This window comes from Pan troglodytes, chromosome 1 (assembly GCF_028858775.2).
Source record: "Pan troglodytes isolate AG18354 chromosome 1, NHGRI_mPanTro3-v2.0_pri, whole genome shotgun sequence".
Lineage (NCBI taxonomy): Eukaryota > Metazoa > Chordata > Mammalia > Primates > Hominidae > Pan > Pan troglodytes.
The window spans coordinates 48177973-48203002 of record NC_072398.2 but is presented as its reverse complement, the minus strand read 5'-3'; the positions used below and the strand labels follow the sequence as shown (position 1 = coordinate 48203002).

The 25030-nt window shown below is 53.5% G+C and overlaps 1 protein-coding gene across 5 annotated transcripts; it reads left to right on the top strand.

Moving 5' to 3' along the window:
- The first annotated feature begins 365 nt into the window (after positions 1-365).
- Positions 366-25016, top strand: INAVA (innate immunity activator). Of its 5 annotated transcripts, XR_001711651.3 has the most exons (11): positions 846-1044; positions 7654-7802; positions 8820-8944; positions 9451-9567; positions 10284-10506; positions 17204-17257; positions 18092-18302; positions 18586-18759; positions 20786-21470; positions 22870-23466; positions 24354-25016. XR_001711651.3 is itself a non-coding variant. In XM_016935377.4 (10 exons), the coding sequence occupies exons 2-10, from the start codon at positions 7748-7750 to the stop codon at positions 22960-22962; spliced, it is 1737 nt and encodes a 578-aa protein (XP_016790866.3). In that variant the 5' UTR covers positions 366-839; positions 7739-7747; the 3' UTR covers positions 22963-25016. The 5 variants fall into 5 exon arrangements, 4 of the variants coding, with proteins under 4 accessions (XP_016790866.3, XP_016790848.3, XP_016790859.3 ...); XM_016935377.4 differs by lacking the exon at positions 846-1044 and adding an exon at positions 366-839 and having other exon boundaries at positions 7739-7802; positions 22870-25016; XM_016935359.3 differs by having other exon boundaries at positions 22870-25016.
- The last annotated feature ends 14 nt before the right edge of the window (positions 25017-25030 follow it).

Below are 25030 nucleotides of genomic sequence, written 5' to 3'. Positions count from 1 at the left end.
CTGCTGTTTCAAGTCCCTCTCTTATTTTCTGGTATTGCTTCCTCTGGCCAAGTTTTGCCGAGGCTCAGCCTGGGTCAGCCTTCCCTCTTCTTGCCCGGGGTCCTAGCCCTTACTTCAGGTACTGTGCTGCTTCATCACTCGTCTAGATTGGAGAATCCTCCAGTGAATGGGGCTTGAGCTTTGATCCATCGTGCTGGGCACTAGTAGGTGCTCAATAAATGTTTATTGAACAACTGGAAACCGGGAAGTGAATGAATGGATGAACGGGGACATAGCAGCTCGCAGCGGGCAGCAGGAGGCGCTCGCCGGGAGGGTGCTCCTTCCCTTCAGCCAGCCGGAGTTCAGACAGCGGGCCCGGGGGGAGGAGTGGGAGTGGGCCGGGGCCGGGGCCGGGGCCGGGGAGGGGGGCCATCCCCGCGCGACCCGCACGCCCGGGCTCCGCGGCCCGCAGCGCCGCACAGCGAGGGAGAGGGCGCCTGCGGGGAGGACAGGGTCGGGGGAGCGCCCTTCCGCAGGCTCCTTTCATTCTTCCACTTGGGGGTCTCCAGGAATGAAAACTGGCCCCAGCCAGGCCAGAGCGCGCGAATGAAAGGCGGCACTGGGACCAAGAGAGAAGCTTCGTCCCGCCTGGGCTGCGGAAACTGGCGGCGCGGGGGGTGTCCCACCGCGCGGGCGTCCGAAAGCGGGGCAAAGGGGACAGCCTCGCCCCTCGAGCGGCTGCTCCCGCAGCTCGCTCACCCCTGGGGGTACCTCCTCACTCCGCGTGCGGCCCCGTCCCGACTCTTGGATCGGACTCTTCAGTCCCTTCTTGCGTCTTCCCCTCTTTCCTCTGGGCCTTGGTATGCCCCAGGGGACAGATGTCTTGGGATCTTTAACATTTGGGATGCTGCAAATGCCGAAGTTAAATGAAATACCTCCGGGGAGGGCAGGCCGCAGGGAGGCTCGGGGGGAGGGAAGATGGCCTGGACAAACAGGTCCTGAAGCTGCGAGGCTGGAGTGGAGGGCGCAGGGGCAGGCGGGCGGCGCCAGAGCTCCATGGGACAGGTAAGCGGGAAAACTTCGGGGCACCCAGTGCGGGTGAATTGGGGCGGGGGATCGGGCCCCTGAACCCACGGTCTTCAGCCTTAGCGGAGGGTGCCCTACAGGGAATGGGGTAATTTTTTCAAAGGGGCAGGAATTCTGAGTTCCTACCAAAAATGCACATTTCCAGTCCCTCAACCTTTCTCCTTCGACCTTCTTCGTGCCTGTGGATCTTCCTGGCCAGGTTCCGGGAAGCCAGAAAGCAGCCAAACAAAAGGAGCAAAGTCTCGGGCCAGCCTGGATGTGGAGGGCGCAGTGGGGGAGGGGAGCAGGGTGGACAGGACAAAGGGGCTTTTTAGAGAAAGCCTAGAGGTCTCATTTCAGGGCGCATTCCAAGCTGGCTTGGAGTTCCCCTGTCCCAGCCCACTCCACCTTTGCTTAGTGGAGGCGAACACCTTTCCTAGTGAGCAGGGAGCAGATGCGAGTAAGAAAACAGTGAAGGAACCATCTCCTACCCCTCTTGCCTGGAGGGTCCCGGGCTATTTCACTTCTTCCTTTTTTCACTGTTGTCTCTAGCGCTGGCCATTGATTCCTTAATTCTTGAAGTAAGATTTTAGCAGTGCCTGAGACTACTTTGCTGGGGGCTGTTGGGGATGTGAAGATGGTAGGACGAGGCCCTTGCTTTAAAGAACTTCCAATCTGGTGTTATCAGAAGACCCTAAAAGAAGGAACTTTTTAAAAAAAAAAATGGAGAGTGGATGGCTACAGCGCTGGGGAAGAGTCTTCTGATTCGGGACTTTTCCTCAGGAAACGAAAACACTGAAGAGGTCCAGTTTCTCTTCCCTGGGGAAGGGCTCTTGTCTGCAAAGATCAGATTCCAAGTACTATAATGTTTTGCAAGGAAATACCACTTCCTCACCAACTGGTGGTCTGGACGGCACTCTGGGGTTTGGGGCTGGGGCATCAGTCCCCTGACTCCCCGGCCTGGCTGGAGTGGGGAGCTGTTTCAGATTCCCAGCTGGCCTCTGGAGTGCCCACCTCCCCCATTGGTATTTTGAATTGAATGACATGGCCATCAGAGAGCTCCAAGGATGGCTCCCCGGGGTTCTTGGCAGGAGGTTTGGTTTGCCAGCTCCCTTCCAAACCTCAGATTCTGCAAGGTTGGGAAATATTGAGCGTGAATTTGGGGGAGCAAGGTGTTTTTGAGAATTCCAAAGGATCAATGCAAACAGTGAGATTGAGCATCTGTACTAACCTCCCCTGAAGTCAGAGATGGAGGATTACCTGAGGGCAGGGATTCTTAACTGGGTTCATTGGCATTAGGCATCTGTAGATAGAATTCAGAGGATGTGTAAACTAGGTGAGGCAAAAAAAGATATCATTGTTTTTCACCAACCTTTAACAGATTTTAACATCACCTTTAGTTATGAAGACAACAAATCACAGTAGCATTGGCAGTACCTGTGACTTTGCCATTAATAGAATTCATAGTTTCATATCACACTGCAGTCACAGCAGTCTTGAAATATTGTTTACACTCAGCCCTTGTGTGAAATTACCCACTGCTAGACCCTGCTTAATGTTAATAAAGAAGCATATATATTGCTATGTTTTTATATTTTTAGAACTTTATTTCATATAATTGATTTTTTTAGTGATCTTCTTAATTTTATTTTATGCTCAAGAAATGTGAACTGTGAGCCAATTCACAGCTGGTAGAAACTTCCACCAACCCCCACCTGGAGCTGGAGGTGGGCAAGGTGGAGGAAGGGCCGCTTATGCCCAGAGTCAACCCCTCTCTGTTTGACTTTGTAAGAAAGTGCCAAGCCTCTATGGGGAGGGACGGTGTGTCACGGAGGACTGGGGAAGGGCAGGGCTGCAGGCTCTTTGGGAGACCCAGAGAACAAGCTCCCAATGGGGTGGGGGGAGGAGGAACTGTCCCCTCTTAGGGCCCCTCAGCCTCAGCCTGGGCAGAAAATGAGGTGGTCAGCCTGGAGCACTCTGGGGCTAGCATTGTTTGGAAAAAGGGTGTGTGCAGGAATGTGAAGGTGTGCTGGGTGTGTGTACCGGAGCAGTGGGGGATGCTGGGGGACTCCAGCCCCATGAGTTCCGCTCCACAGGAGATGCCTGGTGAAAGCAAACTTCCTCTGTCATCCCTGCACTTGCGGGTAGGGAGTGGGGACAGGACTTTTTAGGGGCTGGGGGAGGGGAAGCAATCCAGACATATATTGAGGCACTGGAATCTGGGTGGGGGGAATGGTGGGAAGATCAGAGAGTGGGGGGAAAGGGAGGTGGTAAGATGAAGACTTGAGGGGTGCAGCCTGCTGGGGACAGGCCAGGCAACAGTCAGCATTAGCTCTGCTTCTGCCTTGAAATAGGCTAGATTCCAGTTTCCCATTTGCTTGGGGGTCGGTGGGATGGGAGACCTTGAGGCTTATTTTTTATAGGAAATAAGTTCCATTTTGGTCTCTGGCTCCTTGCATTTGGGGAGTGGACTTAGGGTCTGGGGTCACAGTGGACCTCCTGCGGAGTAGGAAACAGGACTTGGGCTCAGGTCAGTGCCTGTCAGTGCCCCATGAACATGCGTTGCTGGGGGATGGATGTAAATAATCAACAGAGAAGTGATGGCCTCGATACCCCTGGGGGACAATGTCTGGGATAAAAAGAACAGCCTGATCCTCTCTCTCTAGGATTCTAGAACTTCTGCATATTGGAATTCCAGCTGCCTTGCCTGAGGTTTTAAAATCCTCACTCGGGAGAGATAAAACCCAGGCCTTGGTCTCCATTTCCATCTGTGGGGAAGAGCAGTGACCCATCCCTGTCAGTTTGTAAATGTTCTGCTTGTTTTTTCCATGGACAGTGGACATTCCACCTTGCTTCCGGGGTGCTTAACAGGCCTCAATTTCTGGAAAGAGAAACTGAGGTCAAAGGAAGGCAGGGAGAGCCGGGGTCAGGACAGGAGGGCACGCAGGTACCTCACAGCTCAGAATGTTGTACTAGGGTCTCTTGAGGCCATGAAGACATGACTCTTGTTGTTGCCTTCTTTGGGGATTCCTCCATGGGAGCCCCTTTTTCCCTGCTACCCTCCTGCCCCCCGGAAGTGCAGAGGCCCAGGAGCTGCCTGCTGGCACCAGTTGCACGGGATTAGTTCAGGGAAGGACTTGCTCACCTGCTCCTCCCCTCTGACTCAAGTCATAACAAGTAACCTGGTTCCCCTGGCCCGGCAGCCTGGGAGGGACGGCAAGGTAGGCAGGTGAGCCGAGACGGACGGACGGCCAGCAGCTCCGTCGGCCGGAGAGAGAGCACAGGCCTGTGGCTTGGGAGACCCTGAGGCGACATGTGAGGGCCCTGAGCCCCCTGACTGGAAGCAGGGGCTGTTTTTCAACTCCTGGACTAAAGCCCAGAAGCAGGTGAGGGCAGGGGAGGTGGAATGGGTCTTTGGGGCTGAGAGCAGGCTGGCCTGGGAGTGGAGGAGCCCAAGCAGTGGCCATCACCCCCCTCCGACCCCCACCCCCGCCAGCCTATGTCTGGGGTGTAGGGATGACAGAGGGGTGCTGGTGGGCTTGGACGGGAGCCTGTTCTTGTGGTTGCCCAGGCCTTAGTTTCCACCAGAGGGAGAGCAAGCAGAGATGAGCTGGGACAGGCAGGCCTGAGACCTGGCTTTGGGGGACACACTTGGGATAGAGGAGGATCCCCCATGGCCCGGCCTGAGGGAAGGCGCTCTGGAGTTTCCCTCCCTCCCTCTGTGCCCCTTCTGGTCTCCTCTGCCTTTTTCTGGGGACATTGTTCAGCTGGGTGGGCTGCTTTTTAGGGCCCAGTACTGGAGCTTGAAGAGGTCCAGGAGGGATCCCTGTGTTGGGGAGGGGGTGGGGATGTTACCTGAACTGCCTTTATCTAAAAGCTATGCCTTAGACACTTAAGACTCATAGCCTCCTGGGTGGGGGTGGTGCCCTCGCTCTCACCTGTTGACTCTGGGGCAGGTTCCCTACAGCTGTGGAGGGCGGCCTCGGCAGAGGCAGATGTGAGGGTCCGCTATGTGGCTGTACGGGTTTCCTTCTTGGCCTGACATTGACCAAGAGGTCGAGATTCAGACCGGGGACCTGGAAAGGCTTTAGACACTGTGCAGTCTTTATTGTGCACAGGAGGAAAGGAAGCCCCGGGAGGCCTGGTGACTTCCCCAAGGTAGCACAGACCGCAGCAGAACCAAGCCTTGAGCCCACAGCCGGGGGCTCTGGGCATCTGACGCTGTTCTCTTTGCTCTACTTGGGGCGGCAAGTCATCCCAGAGAGGACCCAGCATCAGGCTGGGACCACTGGGAAGATCAGTGCCTCCCCTTTGATGCTGGCAGTCAGAGACTGGGCTGAGCTGGGAGAAGGGGAAGCTGGCGGAGACAGGAGGCGTGCTAAGGTACCCCTCTGTCCCTGTAAGTCCTCACTCCTCTGCAGCAGTCTCAGAGCCCCTGAGAAGCAGGGGCTGAGTTGGCCCAACTTTCCAAGGCAACTACTTAGTGGTTAATAATTAATTAGCAAGCGTGACTAATTAATGGCTTCCCCTCCCACATTACTTCCTCCTCTGTGCAAAGCAGACACACTCAGCGTGCTAGCTGAGACCACCTTGCTTCCTACCTCTGGCTGCACCCTGCTCTTGGCTTCTGGGGAGGGTGGGGGGATGGCTAGGGTGGGTGGGAAGGGGTGGGGGTGAGCTGCCTGCTCCTCTGTCCTGTTCTTATCTCTACGAGGGATAGAGTTTGGGACAGATGGACAGTGCAGAGCTAATAGTCATCCTAAGTATCCTGCGGGGTGGGGTTCCAGAATATATGGCCAATCTTTCAGAACTTTGGCATGTTTGCAAAGGCCTCCCATAAAGTTAAAAAAAAAAATTCTCCCATGCATTCTCTAGACTTCCTTGAATAATTGAAATTCCAAAGTGCAAGGTACATGTTGCTTTCAGGGCTTTGTGTTTGATTGTTGCTGCCTGTGATTGCTGTGTTGTTTATGTAGGTCTATAAAAGTTCTTGATCGTCCTGCTCTTATCATCTTGATGGGTGGAGAGGTATCACCGGGGACCTGGCTGACAGCAGTCCCCTCTCCCTGTTGGCCTTGCTTTGTTACCAGCTTTCCCAAGGCCGACTTTTCTGTCGTGTTGGCTGCCTGCGGAGGGGTGGAGCTCACCTCCCCCACCCTGCGGCCCCGCGCTCTGAGGAGGCAGGATAGGCTCCAGACAGAAACTCGGAAGGACTTTTGGACTCTTGCTCAATGGGCTGACTCAGTGAGGAGGTGGCTGGGCTCTCTTTCCAGACCCGACCGCCTGCATGGGCTCCGCCCACCCCTCCCACCCCTGCTGCAGCCAGCAGCTGCCGGGCCCTGGCCAGCTGGGACCCCAACCAGGGGTGTGGGTTGGTGAGGAGGGAGAGGGGGTGGGCACAGGTGTTATCTGGGTGACTGGTCCCTAGCTGAGCCGACACAATGGGATGGCACCTGTACCACCCAAGTGTTCTCCACCCCGAAGCAGGCAGAGGAGCAGGTGATCTCCTTTCTGTCCTTGCGCAGCTTCTGCTCTAGTCACTGCTTGCCCCTCTCCTGTCAACTCTTGGCAACCCTGATAGACACAGCCCTGGGTCTCCCCTGGCTGTGGGGTGTAGGGGATCCAGGCTGATTCCTCTTCAATGGTCTCCCAGGAGTAACTGATGGCTTGAAAGTTGTTTGAGGGCTTTGGGACAGCTCTCTGGCATACAGTGGCTGCACATATCTGCAGATGATGTGAAGTTCAGAGTCCAGGGCGCCAATTCAGAGAGTGGGCGTCCTGGACTTCGGAGGCCCCAGACCAGGGCCTTGGCCGTGTGCCTGCCCACTTCTTGAAGTGTCCTCAGCCACTGGGGCGTAGGACATGCCTCACACCTCCTGGGTTCTTGGGTTGAGGATAGCTGTGTCCCATAAAGATGTCTTCCCCTTCCTCCTTTCTTTTTTTTTTTTTGGAGACGGGGTCTCTCTGTTGTCCAGGCTGGAGTGCAATGGCGTGAACATGGCTCACTGCAGCCTTGACTTCTCCAGGCTCAGGCAGTCCTCCTGCCTCAGCCTCCTGAGTAGCTGGGACTACAGGTGCACACCACTATGCCCGGCTAAGTTTCATTTTTGGAGAGATGGGGTCTAAGTTGTCCAGGCTGGTCTTGAACTCCTGGGCTCAAGCTATCCTTCTGCCTTGGTCTCCAGAAATGCTGGGATTACAGGCGTGAGCCACCATGCTGGGCTTCCTTCCTCCTTTCTTTGTTATCCCATCCCATTTTTTGTCCCCTTCCTTTTTATCCTGTCTCTGCTCTTTTCCTTCTTGCCCTTCTCCCCAGTCGAGCGGCTCTTGTGGCTACCACAGCTGTCGACCCCCTTAAGCCTAGAGGACTTTGGCCCAGAGGGGAGCTAGGCTGGACCCCTGATAGCCCACTGAGAACAGGGTTTGCTGGTGAGGCCCACAGCCCCTTCTCTCAGTCAGCACCCCCAGTGCCAGAATCTCCTGCCCCAGATGGTTCCTGAAGCACAGTCCTCCCTTCCACTCCCCTGCTCTCAAGCATCTATTCAGCTTTTTGTAACCAAGATGGTTCATATCTAGCTTTTTTGTTATTGTTCTCTTTTCTCTTTAAAGCTGGGGAAACTCCAGGCTACCTACACAACCTGGCCCAGGCTGGTCACGGTGTCCCCCCTCCCTGCTCTGTGCCCTCTCCTTCCAGAAATCCACCATGGAGAGTAAGGATGAGGTCAGCGACACCGACAGCGGCATCATCCTGCAGTCTGGTGAGTGTTCAGGGAAATCCCCCTGCCCTAGTCCCTAGTCCCTGGTCCCTGGTCCCTGGCCCTGACTCCTGAGTCCTGAGCCCCCAGGCACTAGGGCTGGCTGGGCTGAGACTCCCAAGGGCTGAGAGGAAGGGGAGGGAGAGGCCTCTGCTGGGAGGAGGGGGAGGTTCTGGAAGGGCTGGAGCCTCAGGGACATGTGGAGTTTTCCTCCCTGGAGAAAACTGGCTTGGAGTTTTGGTTCTATCTGGAAGAGGGATCTGCAATGTTCAACTTTAGCCCCAGCTGAGAAGTTGAAAAATCTCAGGCAGGCACAGTGGCTCATGCCTGTAATCCCAGCACTTTGGGAGGCCAAGGTGGGTGGATCACAAGGTCAGGAGATCGAGACCATCCTGGCTACCACATAGTCCCAGCTATGTGGGAGGCTGAGGCAGGAGAATCGCTTGAACCCGGGAGGCGGAGGTTGCAGTGAGCCGAGATCGCGGCATTGCACTCCAGCCTGGGCGACAGGGCAAGACTCTGTCTCAAAAAAAATATATCATCTGGCCAATGTGAAGGTCTTGCCTCTCTGTTTGGCCAGACCTGTGGGCCTAGTCTGGCCTAGTCTTGACAGAGGACAAGAAAGAAGAGGCTTATGTGTGTGTGCAAGAGAGAGGGGTAGTGGGGAGAGGGAGAGAGAGAGACAGGAAGAAGAAGGAGAAGGAAAAGAGGAAGAAGAAGGGAGGAGGAGTGGGGGGAGGACTGCACCGGCAGAACTCCCTCCTCTGCACTCCCCCACCGTAGGTCACCTGGTGGGACGACCCTCCCTTCTGAGTTGTAACATTTGTGCAGCCAAGAGATGTGGTGTTTTGTGGCTGTGACACAGGCCACAGCAGCCAGCCTGCAATTTGTGGGCAGGCATGAGATGTGTGTGTGTGTGTGCATGTGTGTGCATGTGCATTCCCCTAGGGGTGGTCAACAAGTAACGGAGGAGGCTTCCATCTTCAGCCTCCCTGAGCATGTGCCCCCCAACCCTTGCAGGCCCCGACAGCCCGGTCTCCCCAATGAAGGAGCTGACCCATGCAGTGCACAAGCAGCAGAGGGCCCTGGAAGCGAGGCTGGAGGCCTGCCTGGAGGAGCTGAGGAGACTCTGCCTTCGGGAAGCGGTGAGGCCCCAGCCAGCACACACAAGCATCGGGTTCATCTCAGGAGCTGTGGAGCCACGTGTGGGGATGCGGGAGCTGGGGAGAGGGAGCCCCATTCTTGAGGGAATTCTGGACATCAGGCTGGGGGCTGGGGCCCAGAGTCCCCATGATGCAGTGTTTGACCTTGTGCTGGATGGAGAAGAGTCAGACCCAGGCAGGGGCCCAGGCACAGAGAACAAAGTTCATCAGGGGCTGCAGAGGGACTGCATAGACATAAGTGCATATGAGTGCTGTAACCCGGGTCGGTGTAGCTCTGGAGGAAGTGATCAGAAAGAGGTCTGAAGGGAAAGGGGAGGAGTGCAGAGTGGGTCTGAAGACAGGAGAGACAGTGTGGAGGATGGGATGAGGTGGGGTGGAGGGTGGTCCCACCAGGGCTTCTGTGGAAGGCAGGCACATGCAGTGCAGGGGCCAGTGAGCCAAGTCTGGGCAGGTGGAGAGGACCTGGCTGGTCTCTGCTTCCTCCCCAGGAGCTGACGGGCACCTTGCCAGCGGAGTATCCCCTCAAACCAGGGGAAAAGGCCCCCAAGGTTCGCCGCAGGATCGGAGCGGCTTACAAACTGGATGACTGGGCCTTGCACAGAGAGGTGAGGAACCTCAGGAAGCTGCCAGTACCCCTCGATCCCCAAAGCTGATCACTGAGATGCCACACCTCAGCTCAGTACCCTGGCAGGTTCCCTTCCACCCTTTCACACCCAGTGAGGGTGCTTGGCTGCCTGTTGGTGAGGGACACCATGAATATGTAGCCCAAATGGCTGTGGAGAAGGGGCGCCACTAAGGAACCGAGAGCTGGGAGCTCAAGGGAGGACACTGGGTTTGACCCCATTGGGCAGAAGATCAGTTAAGAGCACCAGCCACCAACCCAGGGGGCAATAGCCTGCTCAGACAGGTTACTCTGGCCCCTAGGGCTGTCCTCCTTTCTCAGGAGGAGGTGGGGGCAGTCAGGCCCTGGGTGCCCTTCCCCTGTGGCGTCAATGGCAGCAGTTTCCCATGGGCCAGCCTGCCCCACCCTTTGGGGTCAGGAGGGAAAGTGTCCCACTTGGGTTCCCACCCTGCCCGGTTCAGCAGGCGGGCTGGTGGGTGGGTGCCCATGCCAGCTTTTCAGGCTGACAAGTTTGCTTTTCGGCTCCTCCCACTCCTTCACCCTCTGCTCCACGTCCGTCCATTGGTGCTGCTGTCTGCCTCTCTTCTGTCCTCAGGGCTTAGGACTGGGACCTAGAGCACTGTGTCAGGGCCGCTGTCCACCCTCTGGGCCCCCAATCTCCCTGCCTCTCTCTAGCCTCACTCCTGCCCCCTCTCTCAGGACCCCCTAAGCAGCCTGGAGCGCCAGCTGGCCCTGCAGCTGCAGATCACAGAGGCAGCCCGTCGGCTGTGCCTGGAGGAGAACCTCAGCAGGCAGGCTCGGCGGCAGCGGAAGCACTCCATGCTGCAGGAGGAGAAGAAGCTGCAGGAGCTCCAGCGCTGCCTGGTCGAGCGGCGGCGCAATAGCGAGCCACCTCCGGCTGCTGCTCTCCCCCTGGGCCGAGGTGAGCCGGCTGCCCTGAGGGGGGCCATGCTCCTTAAATGAGCTTTTGAGGGATGGTGGGCGCACAGCCCCGTGCCACTGCCTTTGCATTTGGCTCCAGCTGGGTAAAGCTGATTCTTGGGTTCAGCTCCACCCCATCCTGATTCTCTCCAACTCCAGCAAGGCTTCCCCATCCTGTGAGGTCTTCTTCTCCGTCTCCTTAGAAAATACCCTACTTTCTCCTTCCGTATCCTCCTCAAATACACTACCTTCAAGAGACTTCCTACACAGAGATATTTCTCAGCTGACCCTGAGCTGAATCCAAGGTGTATTCAACTGGGTAGCCCAGGCTGGCCCCGCTGCCCTCCAGGCCCACAGGGTGATGGCGTCCCTGGGTCAGGATAGTGTGAGGCTCCCGTGAGCCCAAGGCTCTGAGCTGATGTGTAGTCTCCTGGCCTGAGTTAGGCAGCAAAGGGTTTGACGATTGCTATGTGTAGTAACACATAGCACTGAATTGATCACTGAATTGTTTCAGGGGCCCACAGCTACTTAGGAGATGTTCAGGTTGAAATCCAGCAGGACTGGTGCCACACCCCACAGCCCCTTAAGTATCTACAACCACCCTGGTCAAGGGTGGGATCCTTCCATGTCTGTTCTCTGCCCTCCTTGTGTCTGTAGTTCAATCCCTCAGCTCCTTGGCCCAGAGACTAGTGGCCGTGGGGGCACCTAGTGAGTTGTTGATGCCCAGGTGCTGCCACATCACATCAGTGTGTCCACCACAGGTTAGCTTCCAACAGGTGGTTCTGAGCCCTTAGGTGTGACTGTTTTCCTTTGTCCTGACCCAAGGCCAGCCTATCAGGTCAGGACTTGCATCTCTCCATTCCAAACCCCACCGCAGCAGGCCCATGACTCAGCTCTGCCCCCCGTCTCTCACATGGGACCCAGACCTCCCTGGCTGCCTCAGAGGGAACCAGGAGGGAATGAGGCCGTGGCCCTGCAACAGAATTGGATTCAGAGGTCTCGGCCTTCATTCACATTCTCAGGCTCCCATCCCTGCATATCGTGTTGGCTTTTTGCCAAGACTACTCCTCAGCCTGGGAGCAGTCATGGGGAAGCTGGAAAGCCCTTGCTAGTCCCTGTGCCCTGCGGCCTATGCCTCAGGCAGGGAGTTATCTCAGCACAGGTCTCAGAAGTCCCTGCTCCCATCCATGGCCTCTAATTTAGGGTAGAAAGTGCGTGACCAGACACCACCCAGGTCACCTCCCGCAGCCAAGAGTAGGTGATAAAGGAGGAGGTGCCTCCATGTGACAGTTAACTCAGTAAACTCAGAAGACAGTGGGGCTGACCCAGGGAAAATGGCCAGACCTCCGTCTGGTTCCAGTGGTTCTGGCTTGGCCGCAGAACAACACTCCCAGTCTCTGAGGCTCTAATGGAAGACAAGTTCTACAACCTTACTCCACTCTCAACAGGGATCCCAGGACTTGACAGCAACCTTGAAAGGTAGCTGCTGAATTGGACATGGAAGCCCCTAAGGGCCAACTTGCTCTGTGCCTGCAGGGAGAGGTCAGGGTGGTGAGATATGCCCGTTGGTTGCAGCGCCTCCTGCTCCCCGGTCCAGCCTCACACTGCTCAGCAGCCTTCCCTGGGGAACCTCCCACCGGGGCTGCCATTGCTGGGAGCTTCTGCCCATGATGGGTGGCAGGGGAGTGTGTCACCCTGATGCTGCCATTGTGACCCATAATGCTTCTTGTTGGGAGTCAGGAGCAGGCCAGGACTGGCCTGGGGCTCTGTGGAAGGCAGGAGGATGAGGTTCTGAAACCTTGGAGCCCTCAGTACAGGTGAAGACAGATCTGTGGAGAGGAGACAACTGGTGTAGCTGCTGACTTTCCCACATCAGGAATCAAGACCCCACTGGCCAACTTCAGGCCCTGGGATCTAAAGTCCGGTCATGAGAGCACAGAAGGGATCAGTTCTAGACAAGTAATTTCTGTTTTGTGGCTCCTCTGCCCAGCCGAGCCCTCCTAGAAAGGAGGAAGTAAAGCAGAATTATTAGTAGCTGAGGTGTTTTGAATTAAAAAGGGAAGGCTGGACACTGTGGCTCATGCCTGTAATCCCAATACTTTTGGAGGCCAAGATGGGCGGATCATGAGGTTAGGAGTTCAAGACCAGCCTGGCCAACATAGTGAAACCCCATCTCTACTAAAAATACAAAAATTAGCCAGACATGGTGGTGCATGTCTGTAGTCCCAGCTACTCAGGAGGCTGAGCCAGGAGAATCCCTTGAACCTGGGAGGTGGAGCCCAGGATCAAGGGAGCCGAGATCGTGCCACTGCACTCCAGCCTGGCGACAGAGTGAGACTTTGTCTCAAAAACAAAAAACAAAACAAAACAAAAAAACAGGAGGCCAGGTGCAGTGGCTCACACCTGTAATCCCAGCACTTTGGGAGGCCAAGGCGGGTGGATCACTTGAGGTCGGGAGTTCAAGACCAGTCTGACCAACATGGAGAAACCCCATCTCTACTAAAAATACAAAATTAGCCAGGCATGGTGGCGCATGCCTGTAATCCCAGCTACTCGGGAGGCTGAGGCAGGAGAATCACTTGAACCCAGGAGGCGGAGGTTGCGGTGAGCCGAGATTGCACCATTGCACTCCAGCCTGGTGACAAGAGCGAAACTCCGTCTCAAAAAAAAAAAAGGGAAAAAAGCAAACAAACCAAAAACCGAAATAAAAAACCACCCTGCCCCCTTGGGCTCCATACAAGGGTAACTTAGTTTGGAAAGTAACTGCTAGGTGAGAGTCATCAGCCATACTTTGCAGTGGCAGGGAGCAGTCAGGTGTTGAGCTCATTTACTAGAGTGAACCCCATGAGGGCCACCCAGCACCCACCTGTGCAATGTAATAGGCACTCTGGATGCATCTGTTGATCAACACCACCAGCCATTAGCCACATCCTCATAACATTTTTTTTTTTTTTTTGAGACGGAGTCTTGCTCTCTTATCCAGGCTGGAGTGCAGTGGAGCCATCTCAGCTCACTGCAACCTCCACCTACCGGGTTTAAGCGATTCTCCTGCCTCAGCCTCCTGAGTAGCTGGGACTGCAGATGCGTGCTGCCACGCCCAGCTAATTTTTGTATTTTTAGTAGAGATGGGGTTTCACCAAATTGTCCAAGCTAGTCTCGAACTCCTGACCTCAAGGGATCCTCCCGCCTTGGCCTCCCAAGTGGTGGGATTACAGGCGTGAGCCACTGCGCCTGGCCGCTCATAGCATTTCTGAGATGGTGGAAGTGTTCTGTATCTGTGCTGTCCAATACAGTAGCCACTCGCTGCATGTGGCTATGGAGCATTTGAACTGTGTGCCTAGTGTGACTGAGGAACTGACTTTATTTAGTTTTAATGAAAATAGCCACATGCGGCTAGTGGCAACTGTGTTGGACAGCATAGCCTTGGGGGAAGCTCAGCATTTTTGAGTAAAATCTCCACCGTTACCCCTCTGTCTGGGGTGTCCTGCGATGCTGCTGCAGGGCAGGGGAACGCTGAGCTAGGGCAGGGTTGGGACAGTTGCTGAGATAGTGAGCAGCTCTCAGAAACCTGAATCTTTTTTTTTTTTTTTTCCAATCTTTTTAGAGACAGGGTCTTGTTCTGTTGCTCAGGCTGGAGTTCAGTAGTGTGATCATACCTCACTGCAGCCTTGAACTCCTGGGCTCAAGTGATCTTCCTTCCTCAGCCTCTAGTAGCTGGGACTACAGTCATGTGCCACCACACCCAGCAAATTAAAACAAAACAAAACAAAAAAACTATTTTAGAGATGGGATCTTGCTATATTGCCCAGGCTGGTCTCAAACTCCTGGTCTTAAGCAATCCTCCTGCCTCAGCCTCTGGAGTAGCTAAGATTATAGGTGTGCCTGGCCCAATGAAAATCTTTATTCCTAAGGTTTTTATAAAAGATCAAAGGCAGGAGACCAGAATTCAGTAAGAGGGGGTCTCTTTAATTGAACCCTAAAGCAAAGGCTACTTGTGAGCCAAGCAAAGCATGGGCTGGCTGGCTACTCAGGAGTCAAGCCCAGCTCCTGGCACCGTATGTCCTACAAATCTACTGCCTGCTCTGGGTAAAGATTTTTTCATTAAATTGCGGAGCAGGCTGAGCATGGTGGCTCAAGCTTGTAATCCCAGCACTTTGGGAGGCCAAGGCAGGAGGATCTCTTGGGCCCAGGAGTATGAGACCTGCCTGGACCACACAGGGAGACCCTGTCTCTACAAATAACTAAAATAAAAAAAAATTGGATAGGCATGGTTGTGGACACCTGTAGTCCCAGCTACTCAGGAGTCTGAGGTGGGAGATTGAGCTCAGGAGGTCAAGGCTGCAGTGAGCTGTGATCGGGCCACTGCACTCCAGCCTAGGCAACATTGTAACAACCCATCTTTAAAAAGATGGGTTAAACCTTTGTGGAGCAAAGGTTAACAAACTTTTCCATAAAGAGCCAGACAGTACATATTTTAGTCTTTGTAGGCTGTTTGGTCTTTATCACAACTGTTCAACTCTGCTACTTCAGTGCTAAAACAGCCAGACATTACATAAACAAATTCATAGCCGTGTTCCAATAAACATTTATTTATAAAAGCAGCTATTGAACTGGATTTGACCCCTGGGCCATAGTTTGCTAACCTCTGTTGTAAGGGATTTCAAGATGGTTGGAACTTTTTACTTTTTTTGAAACTTCCTGGGCAATGCCCGTGCATTTGAGATGCAAGCTCACAGGGGAGAGCCCATAAAGGGTTGTGGTTAAGAGCAGACTCCAGTCAGACTGTCTGGGTGTGAATTCTGACTCAACCACCTTTGTTGAATGTACAACCTAAACCACGTTACTCAACTCCTCTGAGACGTGGTTTCCTCAACTGTCACTTGCAGATGATAATATCTACCTTACGTGGTTGTTATGAGAATTACCTGAATTAATATATATAAAGTGCTGTATTTAGAAATGTATTGGCACAGTAGAAACATTAGCAATTATTACTTTTTCCTCATCTTCATTCTCAAACACAGTTGAAAGTGTTTCGTAAATTCCATCCAGGTCACTTTAGGCTTATTCTCAAGATCTGAAGGCCTGGCCGGGCGTGGTGGCTCACGCCTGTGATCCCAGCACTTTGGGAAGCCGAGGTGGGTGGATCACCTGAGGTCAGGAGTTCGAGACCAGCCTGGCCAACCTGGCAAAACCCCGTCTCTACTAAAAATACAAAAATTAGCCAGGCATAGTGGTGGGTGCCTGTAATCCCAGCTACTCGGGAGGCTGAGGCAGGAGAATCGCTTGAACCTGGGAGGTGGAGGTTGCAGTGAGTCGAGATCACGCCACTGCACTCCAGCCTGGGTAAGAGAATGAGACTCCATCTCAAAAAAAAAAAAAAAAAAAAAAAAAATCTGAAGGCTTAAGTTTCTTCAAAAGCAATAGCACAAATGAGTTCCCTCTGATTTCTTAGGTAAAAAGTGCTGCTATACCATGAAGTAAAGTCACACTGAATTTCCTTCAGGTGACTTGCCAGATCACCAACTGAAGAAACTTCCCTGGGGCCAGCTGGCCAGACCTTATCTTAAATTCAAATTCCTACCTTGCGTTCCTCTTGTTGTTGGTAACACAGGAGGTCTCACATTGGGATCTTTGAATTGTGTTTGTGATGTGAGATTATTATACAAAAGTTAGACTGAAATTCCCTTTTTTATATTTGAGACAGGGTCTCACTCTGTTGCCCAGGCTGGAGTGCGGTGGTGTGATCACGGCTCACTGCAGCCTTGACCTCCCAGGCTCAAGTGATCTTCCCATCTCAGGTTCCCAAGTAGCTGGGACTACAGGCATGCACCATCTTGCCTGGCTAATTTTCGTATTTTTTGTAGAGACCAGATTTCACCATCTTGCCCAGGTGGGTCTTGAACTCCTGGGCTTAAGCCATCTGCTGCCTTGGCCTCCTAAAATGCTGGGATTACAGGCATGAACCACCGCGCCTGGCCATGAAATTCTTTTTATCCTAAGGGCCTTCCAAAATGACCCTTTGTCTTTCCTTTCTACTGCCAAGAAGCCCTGCCAGAGGACACCCTTTTTCTTTTTTTTTGACAGGTGGGGAAACTGAGGTATAGAGCATTGAAATGGTTTATTCAAGGTTGCATAGCTAGTATCAGAGTCAGGATTAAAATCAGGTTTCCTGTCTCCTAGCTCTGCCTTCTATTTTTTTCTACTTCCATGTAGTAAGTTTACAGCCAGGCCAGGCACAGTGGCTCATGCCTATAATCCCAGCACTTTGGGAGGCCAAGGTGGGATGATCACTTGAGCCTAGGAGTTCAAGATCAGCCTGGGCAAGACAGCAAGACCTCTTCTCTACAAAAAAAATAAAATAATTTAGCTGGGTGTGCTGGCATGCCCCTGTGGTCTCAGCTACTTGTGAGGTTGAGGTGGGAGGATCCCTTGAGCCTGGGAGGTCAAGGCTGCAGTGAGCCATGATCACACCACTGCACTCCAGCCTGGGCCACAGGGTAAGACCCTGTCTCTTAAAAAAAAAAAAAAAAAAAGAATCACTCCCAATGTGTATTTAGCTCACAGAGGGTATTTCCTCATAACTGATGCTGTCCTGGGGGAGTGATCAGGCCTGAGCTGCTCAGCACTGCTGGTTACTCATATCTGTTTGTTCATTTCTTCACTTCCTTCTCTTCTCTCCCCTTTGTCTTTCGCAGAGCTCAGTGCCTCTGATGACAGCTCCCTGTCAGATGGGCTCCTCCTGGAGGAAGGTGAGAAGGACATTTGGGGGACTATTGTCAAGGCTGGACTCCTACTGCAAGACCATGGGGTTTGGGCAGTTTGCTGGTGTGGAATTTAAGTGGGAGTGAAGGCTAGGGTGCCAGGCTTAGGGTTTCCGCTTGGACTTCATGTCAATTTCCACATGTCCTTGCACATGCTCAGTTGAAGATGGGGAATGTGCGATCATCTCCCATTCTGGAAGCTCATTATTTTTACAGGGAAAGGAAAGGTGAACTCCAAGGAGCTGATCAACCCCAGATGTCCCTCCTTCACCCTTGGGTGTGATTTCAAGATGCACCAGTCAGAGCCAAAGAGCAATCTGCCCACAATCATTGCTGTTTTTTAAAAGAAGGGAGCAGGAAGGAAACACAAGTCTATAGATTAAGAACCCTGTGTACAAACCATGAGGATGCCAGGGTCAAGGTGGATCGAGAAGCTGTTACAGTCCTGCCCAGGGGAGTGCCCAAGCCAATAAGGAAATAGGCCATATGGGCATGGCAGGAACAAGAAAAATAGGTAAACAAAAGATAACTGCAGACATGGTACCAGGAACAAAGGTTAGAAAGTGGAGCACTGTAAGCCCAAGAGAGTCAATCTGGGAGGCTTCTTGAAGGAGGAAGGCATAAAATAGGGCTGTGTTGGAAGGAGTAAGTCCCAAAGGAGAAGAAAACATGTTTGAGCATCTAGGGCTGGAGCCATGGCCTGCAGCAGCTGCACAAGCCAGCATGGGAGGGAGAGCGAGGCATGGGCTGTGGTTTGTGGAGGTTCTTGTTGGGCCGGTTCCCCCAGCCTCTGGCCTTACCAGGTTTCTTTTACTCCTGCAGAGGAATCCCAAGTGCCAAAACCTCCTCCAGAGTCCCCAGCCCCACCTTCTCGGCCTCTCCCACCCCAAACCCTTGAGGGTCTGCAGCCAACAGGACCTGAGGCTGGGGGCCCAGAACGGGCTCCAGTCCAGAACAGCCCCTGGAAGGAAACCAGCCTGGACCACCCCTATGAGAAGCCCAGGAAGTCTTCTGAGCCCTGGAGCGAGTCCAGGTCAGGATCAGGGGGAAGGGAGAAGGGCAGGGCAGGGCAGGGAGTCGGTGGGAGCTATGCTGGGGATGGCTATAGGCTGGGCAGATGGAAAAGTGGAAAGGTGGAGGAGAGAGCTCCTGCAGTCGTGGGATGGAGGTGTGAGCCTTGGTAGTTCCCCAAGGGTGCTGGCAGTTTGCCCCACTAACTTTGGGAGCCCCTTCCACTGCATCCCCATTCTTCTGCACCTCTTGAGCCCCTGAATGGAGGCATTCCTGCCACTGACCTGTCTCTAATCCTTTTGCAGCAGCCCAGCCACCACACCACAGGATGGGCCCAGTGCCTCCAGCCTGTGGCTTCTGGAGCCTGCCTCCTACCACGTGGTTCCCATCCGTGGTGTTCCTGGCCAGTGGCAGGGCCGCACCAGTGCCCCAGCCACCCCTGAGATACAGGGGAGGAGGGGCCAGTCGCAGTCTCTGAGGTAAGAGACAGCTTCCCCAGAGAGATGGGGGACCCACTTAGAGCTTATCGTTGGAGGGTGGGAGCTCCCAGGACACAGGTGGGACAACCCTGGGTGACACATGGCTAGTGCCTTGACTTCTCTTAGGATCTCTTCTTGGGGCGCCTCTTGACAGAGAATGCACTGCACCCCACTAAGCCAAAGGCCATCCATGAAGCAAGTGGTTTTGTTCCAAAGACTCTAGTTTTGTCTTTTTGCATAACTTGATTCAAATTTTCTACCCTTGCCATGTTTCCTTGTGCTGGTAGATTATTATTGGTCACCGACAATAGGCAACTCACTTTTTCAATTGATGCACAGTTGATTCTCATTATCTGTGGTAGTTATGTTCTATAAAGTAAAATTGACGCAAATCCTGAATTAGCAAATACTGAACCCTTGCCCCTGGGGAAATATAGGGTTAGGTTCCCGTGAGCCTTTGGTCACGACATTTTGCATCAACTGATTAATATATAACCTTGTGTTATGTGAGTTTCTGCTTAAGGACACCTTACTTAATATGGGTTGTTGATTCATTAACTCATGGCCAACAGCACTGTAACTCATACCCAGATGAAGCTTACCTAGCACACATATTTTCTCCATAAGGCACACCACAGCCTTTTCCCAGTATGCCTTAGGGAGGAACAGTAGACAGCACTTCGGCACTGTATTTGGGGGCATTTTAAACAGCAGAATCACCAATCAAAGCAAAAACACACACAGTACATAAATATGCCACAAAAAGGACACTGTGCTTACAGCATGAGAACTGAAACATGAGGGCAGAACATGGCCTCGTTTAACCTCAGAACTTAAAGAGACTCAAATTTGTCACTTTTCTGCAGTGTCCAAGAATGACCATGAAAGCACTGTGTATATTGCTTTGGGGATTAAAAATAAAGTTTAGCAACTAGGAAAATTACAAATACTGAATCTGCAAATAATGAGAATTGACTGTATGTTACTTTCTAAGTCATCTGCTACTTGGTAATAGTTTAAATGGCTAAGCGTTGACAGGCAGTATTGGCCATACCATATGGGGACTGGGGCACCATGAAAGCACTGCTGAATTCTCCATCAGCTTAAATTGGCTGGTCAGGCAGCACTGAACTGGGGGCAGCTTGGGACAACTGCTCTCAAGTAAAGCAATGGATTTTGTTTAATTTTTAAATTTTTTTTGAGGCAGAGTCTTGCTCTGTCGTCCAGCCTGGAGTATAGTGGCGCAATCTTTGCTCACTGCAACCTCCGCCTCTCAGGTTCAAGCGATTCTCCTGCCTCAGCCTCCTGAGTAGCTAGGATTACAGGCGTCCGCCACCACACAGCAATAGATTTTATATTTTACATGCTACGAGGGCCATTTTACAAACCATGCCTTTGTGCAAATTAGGAAAAGGCAGACACAGCCCCATACCTGGGTGCATTAGTAGAGTGAAGTGAAGGCTGGATTTCAGCCCCTGCTGGTCTTGGGCTGCAGGTAACTGCTCTGGGTACCACATGACAGCTTTTACACGTTCAAGTGAGGTACCTGGCAGTGCCTACCGAACAGATGCTGTGGATGATCTGCCACTGGACACGGTGTACCTAAGCTGAAAGTACTTAATGTAGTACTTTAAAAAAAGTAGTTAATGTAGTACTTTAAAAAAAGTAGTTAATGTAGTACTTTAAAAAAAGTACTTAATGTAGTACTTTAAAAAAGTACTTAATGTAGCACTTTAAAAAAAGTACTTAATGTGCTACTTGATGTAGCACACTTTACACGAATCACAAGCTTGTGAATGCAGCAGGAACACATTTGCACACAGCGAAGGAATGCGTTGCACCCACGCAGCCCGGCAGAGGGTTTGTTGGTTTGCTTTGGGAGACTTGACCTAAGACCCTTGCACGAGGGCCATGCTTGGGCCTTGAGGTAGAGCAGGACTCACCTGTTTTAACTCCACCTCCCGCCCCAACCCCAGTGTGGAGTTTCTGCCCCCCACACTCAGAATGCCTCTCTTTCCCTCTTCAGGGTGGATTCCTTCCGGGCGGGTCCTGAGGGCCGAGGTCGCAGCGCCTTTCCCCGCCGCCGCCCCACTCACTACACGGTGACAGTGCCAGATTCCTGCTTTCCCGCGACCAAGCCCCCGCTGCCCCACGCCGCCTGCCACTCCTGCTCAGAAGACAGTGGCTCTGACGTCTCCAGCATCTCCCACCCCACTTCGCCGGGCAGCAGCAGCCCCGACATCTCCTTTCTGCAGCCTCTCTCCCCTCCCAAGACCCATCGTCACCGCGGGGCCTGGGTCCCAGCCGGCAGCAGAGAGCTGGTCGCCCACCACCCCAAGCTACTGCTGCCGCCTGGCTATTTCCCGGCGGGGCGGTACGTGGTGGTGGCTGAGAGCCCCCTGCCGCCTGGCGAGTGGGAGCTGTGCCGCGCAGCCCCGGGCCCTGCTTACGAGGAGGAGGGCACTCCCCTGCGCTACCAGCGTCTGGTGCCCTCCCGCAGCCGCATCGTGCGGACGCCCTCCCTGAAGGACAGCCCGGCAGGCCGGGGGCTCAGCAAGGCCGCCGTGTCCGAGGAGCTCAAGTGGTGGCACGAGCGTGCACGCCTCCGGAGCACCCGCCCCCACTCACTGGACCGCCAAGGAGCTTTCCGGGTCAGGAGCCTGCCCCTTGGGAGAGAGGGCTTCGGGCGAGCCCTGGGACCCCGGGCACAGGTACGGCTGCTCTGGAGGGACCCCGGGGCCAGGCAGGAGGGCTGTTTTGCTGGGGAGGGGCTGCAATTCTAGTATGTCCAAGGGTAGAGAGGCATCAAAGCAGCAACCTAGTGGCCGGGTAATCCCCGTCTAGGAAGAACAGGCCAAAAAATCATTTCCTCTTGGCTTTGGAAGGCACTCTTGGCTTCCCTGGGGCACCTCCTAATTTTGCCTGCCATGTCTAGCTCAAGAGCATATACACTGGTGGAGATGATCCCCGAAGATAGCTGAGACTTTTTCCCTCCCTAAATGATGATGCACAAAGCAGATAAGCCTCTTCATAATCAAAAGTCCAGTCCAAATCAGCCCCTCAGATTTCCATTTGAAGGTCTAGGACAAAGGGAGAGTAGGAAATGAGTTGCAGAAGCCAGAACCTGTGATTTTCTGGGCATCAGCATCCTCCCTGACACCCCTCCTCACCACCAAGCCGAGAAGAAGGGTGGCATCAGAGTTAAGAGCACCCACCCTCAAGCTAGACCACCAGGTTCAAATCCCAGTTCTGCCACTTACGAGCTGTATGATTGGGCAAGTTACTTAACCCCTTTGGACCTAGTGTTTCCTCCCCTGTGAAATGAGAGTAGTAGAGTACCTATCTCATAGGGCTGCCAAGAGGCTGAAATGATTAGAGCAATGCATGGTAAGCGCTAGATATGTGATATTATTATCATCTGGGGCCACAGAGGCCAGGGAGCAGGCTGGAGGGTAGTATATAGGATAGAGCACCCTGACACTGGGTAGGGTGGCAGCCTTGGTTTCCTTGGCCCCTATGTCTTCATTCTGGAAGTGGGGAGCCACACACAGGAATCCTTTCTTTATTCTTTCTCTCTGGTACGGAGGGCTCTGCAGGGGATGTGCTCCAGAAGTTACCAACAAGCTGCTTCTTTGAGACCCCAGATTCCCAGCAGACCCAGCTGCGTGTCCCTCCCCCACCCACGGTTCTTTGGACTGCAGCTGGCATCCTGGGCCTGGCAGCACCCTGGCCCCGGTCCGAGGCTGCGCCCTCCAGCTGACGTGCTTTTCCCTTTCTGCGCGCTTGGGCCTGTCCTTGGCTGGATAGACCCAGCCCATCCCAACGTGCCAGACAGGGAGGGTGATGAGAAGTGAGCCCAGGAAAGGTGGGGGAGGAGGAGGTCAGGGCGCCTGTCACACCCCAAAAGAACCTGGAGGAAAACGTGTAAAGGGGGTCCCTGAAGAACAGAGAGCCTCCTGGGAGGAAGGGGCTGAGTGCCAGGGCCTGCTGCTGCTGCTGCTTCTGCTGGTCAGTGTCCCTAAGGGATAAGGATGGTGTAACTGTGCCTGCTGTCCCCGCTTTTCTGCCTGGTTCATTTACCCACCTGTCCTTTCTTCCTGACCCTGGCAGGTGCCCACAGTGTGTGTGCTGCGGAGATCGCCTGACGGGGCCCCTGTGCAAGTCTTTGTACCTGAAAAAGGAGAGATCATCAGCCAGGTGTAACTCTGCGCCCCATGCTGGAAAAAACTGTTTCATAGAGGGGCTGGGCTGAGACCCCCCCACCCCTGAGTGCCTCTTTCAGCTCCCCCATCCCCATCGCAGGCCGATGACCTGGAGCTGAGACCTTTTATTATTTTTTTTTTACACGACTTTTTTCAGAAGCCCTGACCTAAGGATTTATATATGTGGATTGTCCTCAATACCCCTGTGATATCATTATGTTTTATCCCCCAGAGTTTGGCCTACTGGACTTAAGGCCTTGCCTGTCTGACTGACAGCCTCTATCTCCTTATATAAGACAAGTGGCAAGGGACGAGTGAAGCAGAGTGGGCCACCTTGGGAGTTCTCCAACGCTCTGTGCTCTGGTTCCAAGAAATTCCCTGGGGAACTGCCCCTGGCCCTCCTGTCCCACTATTGCTGGAGGCTGGACGTGGTACATACTCATGCACATGACTCTCCCCCTTTCTAATGTGCTCTGTGATGCACACACCAAGTGGTAGGTCAAAGGTCAGTATATCCCGGTGGTGTATTGTCTTGCTAGACCCTGCTATTTTCCTGACCCCCTAAATCCTCTTTAGGGACCCAGTCACTATACCCTGTCTATGCCCTGTGGGCTCCCAGACCCCTGAGCTTTGAGTCAGTGGCATCACAGTTTGTAGCCTCAGGGGGTCCGGCTGGGGGCTGGTCCATGCTTGTGGTTAGTGGACAGCAGCCACCCTTTGACAGCTACCTCTGGGCATCTCAAGGACTTGCAGCCCCACTGCTCCTTCTAACATTTTGTTTGTTTTTGAGATGGAGTCTCGCTCTGTCGCCCAGGCTGGAATGCAGTAGCAAGATTTCGGCTCACTGCAACCCCCGTCTCCCGGGTTCAAGCGAATCTCCTGCCTCAGCCTTCCGAGTAGCTGGGATTACAGGCAAGCACCACCATGCCTGCTAATTTTTTATTTTTAGTAGAGATGGGGTTTCATCATGTTGGCCAGGCTGGTCTCGAACTCCTGACCTCAAGTGATCCACCTGCCTTGGCCTTTCAAAGTGTTGGGATTACAGGCATGAGCCACCGCACCTGGCCCTTCTAACGTTTTTTTCATCATAGTCCCAAAAACCAATACTTTACAAGTGGTTTTGGAAAGGCACCACTTTTGTGGCATGTTCTGGTTGGGAGAGGGAGTCACAGTTCCTACTACCCCCACCAGCTATGCTTCTGCTCTGAGAAGGTGGTTATTTATACAAACATGGACATACTCACTCCCAAGGGCTGATGAGATGCTGAATTTTCTTTGGGGGCATTCATTAATTGTCCCAGCTGCAGCGACTGGAGCAAGTCTGGAAGCTGCCTGTGCTAAGACCACCCAGCTGTCCCTGGGTTCTCATCCTAGGGCCTTCTTTGCTTCCAGGTCAGGGGACCTGCTTCAATGAGAAAGCAACTGAATTGAGGCTAGGAGAGGTAGGGAGAGCTGAGTTCTGACTTCACCTGTGCAGAACTCTCTGCCCCCCATGTTACCTGGACTGGAACAGACTGTGAATATAGCAGAAGGTTCCAAGAACTCTGGTGTCTGACCTAGAAGAGGCACAGTTCTCTCTACTGGAAAGAAAACGATGTAGCCGATTGCACAAGGGTGCCAAGGGAAGACCCAGGATGGCCCATCAAAGGAACCTGGGGGAGGATGCAGGAGGCTGAAGGGATGCACCTGGCATTTCTCTCACTGTGCTCTTACCGCATCAGCAACCCCCAACTTTTGGGCCTACTCTGCACCCCATGCGTGAATACCCTGCTTGGATGCTGTGCTTTTCCGGTTTGTCTCTAAGCCCCTTTCTCCAGGGCATGTTGGTTTCCCTGGCCTCTCAGTGTCCTAACTGGAGCCCAGAGTGCCTTGGTCTGAGCCAGGAGACGGCTGAGCACTGGCCCTCCACACCTAAGCGTCCTTTACATTAACTTATTGGTCTTGTATAACACCTGGTGCCATTGCCAAGTGGCTATGTCCTCAGCTACAGAGCTGGAATTGTGTGGGGTTTAGTGCTAAATACTTCAATAAAGTCTGTTTTTTGTGATTGGCTGAGCTGGGGATGAGGG